The sequence below is a fragment of the Anneissia japonica genome, unplaced genomic scaffold, assembly GCF_011630105.1.
Source record: "Anneissia japonica isolate Jap-2015-1 unplaced genomic scaffold, ASM1163010v1 scaffold4536_len1192065_cov207, whole genome shotgun sequence".
Classification (NCBI taxonomy): domain Eukaryota; kingdom Metazoa; phylum Echinodermata; class Crinoidea; order Comatulida; family Comatulidae; genus Anneissia; species Anneissia japonica.
The window spans coordinates 1,168,280-1,176,326 of NW_022703183.1; the positions used below are offsets into that span (position 1 = coordinate 1,168,280).

General features: G+C 33.8%; 2 protein-coding genes across 4 annotated transcripts in view; one reads left to right on the forward strand and one right to left on the reverse strand.

The window, feature by feature from the left end:
* Window positions 1–2,964, reverse strand: part of LOC117104337 (endoplasmic reticulum metallopeptidase 1-like) — a 15,294-nt gene extending 12,330 nt beyond the window's left edge. The window contains exon 1 of the mRNA XM_033245154.1: window positions 2,943–2,964. Within this exon, the coding sequence (XP_033101045.1) occupies window positions 2,943–2,964 (22 nt within the window). The remainder of the gene's footprint in view (window positions 1–2,942) is intronic.
* A 428-nt stretch (window positions 2,965–3,392) lies between these two features.
* Window positions 3,393–6,371, forward strand: LOC117104338. Of its 3 annotated transcripts, none has more exons than XM_033245155.1 (5): window positions 3,393–3,522; window positions 3,962–4,062; window positions 4,458–4,505; window positions 4,993–5,103; window positions 5,863–6,371. In XM_033245155.1, the coding sequence occupies exons 2-5, from the start codon at window positions 3,964–3,966 to the stop codon at window positions 5,974–5,976; spliced, it is 372 nt and encodes a 123-aa protein (XP_033101046.1). In that variant the 5' UTR covers window positions 3,393–3,522; window positions 3,962–3,963; the 3' UTR covers window positions 5,977–6,371. The 3 variants fall into 3 exon arrangements, with proteins under 3 accessions (XP_033101046.1, XP_033101047.1, XP_033101049.1); XM_033245156.1 differs by having other exon boundaries at window positions 3,403–3,526; XM_033245158.1 differs by having other exon boundaries at window positions 3,417–3,530.
* The last annotated feature ends 1,676 nt before the right edge of the window (window positions 6,372–8,047 follow it).

The following is an 8,047-nucleotide window of genomic DNA, read 5'->3' on the forward strand; positions in this document are numbered from 1 at the left end:
GATGGCCGGAAATGGCACTCTCAGACTGTGACAGACATGTGTTGGCTTGGTGTGGGCCTATTTTTATATTTTTTATGGTCTGACTGCCCGACGAGCCCTGTCCAGGGCTTGACCTGTCCGGTGGGGGGGGGGACTTTAGCCCCCCGTCCCTCCGCTGGCGCTGCCACTGCTAGTACCCTACATCTCGTCAATGATGTTTAAAAATAAAGGTCAATTAAAAAAATAATAATAAATAGTAAAAATGCTCTGCCCTAGCAACGTCTAATGACAGGGGAGGCGCCAGCAGAGGGGGGCCGGGGGACAGGTTCCCCCTGTCAGAGAGGGCTGGCCTCCACCTTCGGCAGGCTTCCAAGTTCCTGAAGATTTTGTTGTGCAGGACATACAGACGTTTGCGACGCATGTGTGAAGTCTCACACATCTTCTCTTTGTAAGAAACTTAACTCTATTGTCTATCTTCTTGCACGAACCTCACAATTTACTAATGATTCTACCCTTCAAATACTTTAAAATTCTTTGTTTTTCTCTCGCCTTGACTATTGTTGCTCAGTTTGGGGATCAAAATCTACCTCATTATCTAAAGTTCAGAAGATCCAGAACAGAGCCATTCGTATCTTACTGAAACTTCCTCCTACCACTCACCTTACTCCCACTCATTTCAGATCTGCTAATACCCTTCCCCTTCAACTCCGATTTCAATTTCAACTCTGCTGTTCATAACCTTGCTCCACAAACTCTTTGCCAATAGCCGTATGACCACAAGAAAAATCACTAAAGGCGATCTTCTCATTCCTAAGCCTAATCTAGAAATCTTTAAAACTTCATTCAGCTATAATGCTCCTTACATCTACAACTCTCTTCCACCGATTGTCTGTTCTACTTTCTCTTTCTCTTCTTTCAAATCCAACCATCTTAGCTATCTTTCATCCAATCTTGTGTAATTTTCCCTGTGGCCATCTCCTTTTGTTGCAATATTTTTAATCGTGATTTTGTTCTGTCTTAAATTGTAAATTATTTATCTTTTATAATCTTTTATAATTTTTCTAATTTTGTTAGTTCAATTAATTATCTTCTCATTAATTCTTTTGATTTATTTTTTATTATGTCAATTTTTTTAATTTTTATTTTTTTTAATTTTTAATGTTTTCCTTAAATCATTATTAAATATAATTTATATACTGTAGGCCTATATCTTTTTTTATTATTTTTATTATTATTAATTTTTTCCTGGTTTAATTTAATTAATTTGCTTATGTTAAAGATCAAGTTTAATTTTTATACTTATGTTTTAATTGTATGTACTGAGGGTCCCAATTGATCAGCTCAAGCTGGATGGACCACCCTCACAAAATATTGTTGAAATAAAAAATAAATAAAATAAATAAATAAAAAAATAAAATGTGCTACCTAAAACGCATGTGTACAAATGTATCGCCTTGTTCAATATAAAAACATACAGGCTTGGGCAGGTTAAGGTGGTATCTGATCATTTCGGTCGCGCCTGCATTTCGGTCGTGCTATTTTGGTTATGCATTTCGGTCGCTGTGTATGTAGTTCCGAAGGCGCAACCGCGAATGTATAAGAAGATATCCTAAGCAGTATAGGTCTAGGCCTGCCGTTTGTTAAGCACGAAAACAGTCATTTTTTATTTTACTACTTCTTGACTAATTGTAATGCAGTTTATTTCAGCATCAATTTGTATTACAGTATTTTCTTTTTACATACCGTTTTCAATTATATATTGTTAAAATAAAAACATATGTACAAAATATGTTAAAATGTGGTTCATTTATGTTTAAGATTGACTTTTTTTTATACCTAGTTTAAAATTATAAATTGTTAAGTAAAAACATGTATTTTAATGTATGGCAATCAAAATTTTGTCGGAGCACTCTTGTTACCTCATTAATTTAGGTCCTACCTAATAAAATGCTTTCAATTCGACCTTATATATATATACATATATATATATATATATATATATATCGCCAATCTTTAGTTCTAGTTTAATAATGGACCATCTTCGATTAAGGGTACACTTGTCTCTCGTGTTGTTAATGAATTTTCTTGTATTGATCATTATTTCATTAAATCTATTTTTTATTTTAAGTTGTATTTTAAAAATAATTGTTTAAATCAATGTATATTATGTGACAGTGTCAAATATCTCTTATGTAGTAATGATTTTGATAGTATTTATTATCACCATTTTAATTGTATTGTTTTTGATGGTTTTTAATACGCTGTTCTGTAAATATTGATTCTCCCTCGGGTGTTTTGTAGAAATAAATAAATAAATAAAAAAGATATGTTATAAAAGGTATGGTTTATATATATTTAGGAGAGATAATTGTATAATTGTACTTAAAAATGCTAAAATTTAAACTCATTTCAAAACAATAACAATCGTAAAAAAACCATAAATAATAATTAAATCAAACACTCATCCTCCTATCAAGAGCATTATTATCTGAAACTGAAACGAATACAAAGTAAAATTTATTTAGCACACTACCGAATTTACTTTTGAAAAACATTGTAAATAAGCTAGCTTGTACATCGGCGTTCCATAGCGCGGCTGTGAACCGCGACCGAAATGATCTGTATTCGTTTAGGTCACTGTAATACCATGTTGTCATACTTTTTGCTTCGCCCCTGGAACATTTTCGACATATTTTGAGCGACGCCCGACCACACCCACTTTTATTTCGTCGGGCACCTCGGACCCTCGTCAGCCAAATCCTCCTGGCGCCACCATGCTCGATCATTCCGGCAGCCGCGCCAAATGTATGGAACGCCAAAGAGGCCACCGAATACACAACACCAGGCCTAGGCAAGACAAATGAAGTTTTCGTCGGGAAATACTAAATAGTTGAAATTGGGTGTTAAAAATGTAAAATGGACCCAATCGTTCTCACAACAGGCCCACCAGATCAAAGTGTTACCTGCTGTGTTACCGGCAGGCATGACCTTAAACTTAAGTAGGTAGGAAGCTAACTAGGCTGGCCCGGCGGTCGCCCGACTAGACCCATCCATCTGTAATGCCCTAGGGCTAGGCCCAGGCCTATGCGCTATCTAGGGCCTAAATAAAAAGGGCCTAGGCCTAGCCTAGGTAGGCCTAGCATATAAAAGCCTTACTTAGGCCTAGGCTTATTTTTAGTTCAACAGGTCTTAGACTAACTATTTAACTCCTGATATGTTAACACATAATTGATTGATACGTTACAATTTATGTTTGAAAAGTGTATCTTTCTGCGAGCTTCTCTGCAAACAACCAGAACCAGTTCATTCCTTCTTTTGTATTTCACGGTCGCTGGTTCATGGTGTACTGATAACAAGGTTCAAGGTCAGGATTCCCTTTGCAAAATACAAGAATCTGATTGGCCAGGCTCAAAGGGATATTCCAGACAACCTCACATGACTCTTATCAGGTGACTTGGGTAGTAAACAATATGTTGCTCCACTCTCGGAGAGCGAGGAGTGAAGAATTCCTTATCTTATTGATTCCTGCTTAAAAATTTCTTAGTAAGTAAGTAAGTTCACTAGGTTTTTTGAGGAAATTAACCGTAGCAACAAAATAATTATTTAATTATTGCACTTATTAGAATATCAAATGAGATGCAAGAAGGGAAGGTAGGCTGTAGTTAGTCAAAGGCCCTGACTAGGGCCTAGCTAAGAATCACTTCAGACAATGTCGGATCCAAATCTCTAGCTCAGCTCAGCAACTAGACAACTCGTGTCAAAGACTCAACCTAAAGTCGGATCACAAAACCAACTTAAAATTAATAAATAACAGTTTATCTGACAGCGGAAAAAAAGCTTAATTTTTTTTTTATGATATTATATTCAAGTCAGCTGTAGGCAGTGATTCATTTGCTTAAGCTGCCCCGACCATTTTTCTGTATTTATTTTGTTATTTTGGTCAAATAAACAAAACCAAACATTGTTTTTTTTCCCGTTTCAGATATGGCCGATGAAAAAACATCATTATTTGGGGAATCTCAATACAACAGTTCAGCATCAGAAGGCAATAACACATACTATGGCTCCAACATATCAAAAGATGTAAGAACTCAGATGCATTATGGGATGCTGGAGTCCTGATTTTTTACTTGAATTCATTTTGTCATGTATTCTACTGTGACATTTATTTCTTTCGTGTACTGTACTTTACTAAGTCTTTATTTGCATATATCCTAATTACACTTCCTCTTTGTGTTCCTCCTAAGTGTTTAATTGTACTCTATAAAATATTTAACTGCATTATTCTCTTTCATTTACAGTACTTTAATTCTTCTGAGATATTGTAAAGTAGACCTACTTGTATTTTTATTATATTTATTTTGGGAACAATGCGGGAAATAGAAAAATATCCACTGTAAAATATTGTCAGAACTGTTAATGTAATTATTTTTTTATACAGTATATATTTTTACAATTTTAGAATATTTTTATTACAGAAAAAGGCAATGTTTGCTTTTGTTGGAGTGGTAACAATCTCAGTATTAGTAAGTTCTGCCATTTACACATGGTTTTTTTTTTTAAAAGTAATGTTCCAAATTGGAATTTGATACATTCTGAAAGTGATCAATTGGATTTTATTCATACTTTAAATTATATAATGCATTGTGATATAATGCCGATGATGGTTGATGCGATTGGTAAATCAATTTAATTCTGCTTAAATTCCATCAGTTGTTTCCAAATATACGTATCAATACATTAAAACACTAGGCCAACACTTAAGAAAAATCAACTATGTTATGATAATGAAGAATACCTGTTGAACAAAGTGTGTTCTTCTATGACTTCACAAAAAAGAAAAGTTCAAATGTTATATTGCTTTGGAATTCATGAATTTAGAATGAAAATTGAAATTGTAAATTTTAAATTCAAAGGGAAGTTGATTGCTTGTGTTGCTATTTGAACAGTTCAAAAGAATGATTATTATTTTTTGTATTGTTGTACATTCCATTTTTTTTTTTTTTTGCTTAGATTTCTATTATCCTTAGCATTGTGCAAGGAGCAAAGACCAAATCTCATGGATTCATTTTTTTCCTACTTGGATTAAGTTTGATTGGATTTGTTGCCATCGAGCTTTTTTTGGTATGTTATTTTATTCATAATTATATTTAATGTATAGATTGTTTACTCACACACACTTTGGTTGGAAAGTAATATTTTGGTTAAGAGTTCTGAATATTCAATTTCCATTTTAGCACAGTGTTTTGTGCAGTGCACTTTTTGCCTGCACTGCACATCCTGCACTCCTGCATTCACCAAACAAAATCGGCGCTGCCTCCCGCACTTCTGCATCAAGCAAAATTGACACTGCCTCCCTCAATCCTGCATCAAGCAAAATTGACACTGCCTCCCCCAATCCTGCATCAAGCAAAATTGACACTGCCTCCCCCAATCCTGCATCAAGCAAAATTGACACTGCCTCCCCCAATCCTGCATCAAGCAAAATCGGTGTTGCCTCCAGCACTCCTGCATGAAACAAAATTGGCGTTTCCTCCTGCATCAAGAAAAGTCAATTCATAATGCTTGCATTATTTGACTACCGTATTTGTCAATCTTTTCTATTTTTAAAAGCTTTAGTTACAATACATGTTTATTTGTTTTTATTAATGTGTGTGTACCTCAAACCAACAGATGCATTGATTATGTTTAAATGACAAAGAGTGAAGATTACTCTGAACAATGAGAGGAAGGTCATGATTCGAAACGTTGAGTCATGGCCCCCTTTCATTATTCAGAGTAACGTTCATTTTTAATATGTTGTGTACCTCAAAATGTATAACACTTCAAATATTATTATAGTAATGTTTATATTGTATAGTGGTATGCTTTACTTAATTTCAGATACGTTTTATTAAATCTGGCGACTTACATGAAAGCAAGACTTGGTTCTTATATATTGTTGGTGGATGTGCAATGTTAGAGTCCATCTTCACTGACGTCTTACTGTACCAGTGATATAGCAGTCACTTTATGTTGTTGGCTTTTTAAGAATTAAGTTTTAGAACTTTCTGTTATTTTTATATGCGATTGGAAGACAATATAGGCCTATGTATGTAGAAAATTTTCCTTGATATCGAATACAAATTTAAAAAAAAAGAGATATTACGTATTGAAATAATTATTGAAGAGCCTTTAAGATACAATTAGATTTGTTTCAACTTGAATTAGTTTTAATGTTTAAGATAACAAATCATTATATTCCATTCAATCAATAAATCGAAATAATTTATGTAGTGCCAGAATCCTTAAAACAAACGTTCTAAAGCGCACATAATGCAGTCTATCATAGACTTGGTTTCAGTTTTTGTTGTTAGTTGGTGTATTTTAATAAAAATGAATTTTGAATTCAATTTTGAGTTGGCCTATTATTGTTTATACTGTATTAAATTTTAACGTTTACTTTTTAGTGTTAGTTATAAAAGTTTCAGTTTTATGCCTACAATAACGATTTCTTATGTAAGTTATAAGAAAAAGGTAAGTATAAATCAGTATGGATGGAGGACTTTAGGTCATGACCCCCAAGATATGTGTAAATCATCGATGTTCAGACGGAGTAATTGTTGGGAAGTAAACAATGATTAAGTATAAAAGGACATATACTGTATTATACACACACACATACACACACATATATATGCACATACATACATACATATACATACAGACAGACTGTAAAGAAAAAAAAAAGCGAAAACTGGATTTTGACTAACTGGTCGAATACTGAACTGGTTACAGTATAGAAGCTTTCTGAAAAGAATGATCTCTGCAAAATACTATTGTATTGAAACAATTTTAAACTTCAAATTTCTTGCAAATATGTTTACTTGGTACAATGAAAACATATTTTTTTAAATATAAATATGATTCCATTCTTATGACTTTTTATATATGTGTCTCTAACCACTGATTTACTTGTGAATATCAGTAAAATGGGGGCAGGGTTTTAGCAAAAAAAAAAAAAAAAAGCCTTCCTCCCTCATCAGTTTTTACTCTTTGATAGGGTGATAAACTAATAATTTTTTTATGGGCTCTAATGGGTATTTTAATTACCGTATGTTATATCATTCACCGAAATATATCACAGTGTCGTCTGGGGCCGAAGTGATCTACTACCAGTCGTCCATCTTCATGGTGTTGCTGGTAAGAAGAAATGGAATATTCCATTTTCCATTAGATAACATTGTTAGATTATCTTCGTTTGATCCGCGATTAGGCCTACAGAATCGGCGTTGAGTATTAGTTGAATTCTGATTGTTGTATCAACTGACATAATTTAAACGTCACTTCACCACGTATTAACGACGAGAATCAACATTGAATTTCAAAATTGTTCAGTAATTGACATACTGTAGTTTCAACGTCAGTGTTCAACGTTGAATGAACGCCACGATGTATCTACATCGAGAATTGTCCCAATTTCAACGTTGGTGTAAAACGTGGAACCAACGTCACATCATGACATTGTGGCAACGATGAGAATCAATGTTGAATAGACTGACCCAATTTCAACGTTGATGCAACATTGTTTTTTGACACCGACCACATTACAACTTTGAATCAACGTTGATATCAGGACGTTGAATCGACGGGTGTGGATTGGATCAACATAAAATAGACGTTGGATTAAGGTTGATCAACATCTCAACCTGATTTTAACGTCAACGACGTCTGTATGTCTGCTGGGGAGCATCTGGGGAGGATCATTTTTATTGACCGATTTTTCATTGCACTTAGCTTTGTATTTTGAATGTGTATAGTGCTTTCATCCTTTTTTTTATAAAGGTGCTACAGTATATACAGTAAATTCTTCCTAATAATAATAACAATTATTAGTTTGAATTTCATCTTTTGTTAGTTTTGTTAGCTTAGCTTTTTAAAAATTAGTTGTCAGACAGAGGCGGATTTAAGGGGGGGGGGGGTGGCCCCCTTTTGGGAGGTAAAAAAAAAGTTAAAAAAAGGAAAAAACAAAAAACAAAAAGGAAAAAAAAAAAAAAAAAGAAAAAAGTGATAGCCCAGAACGTCTCAA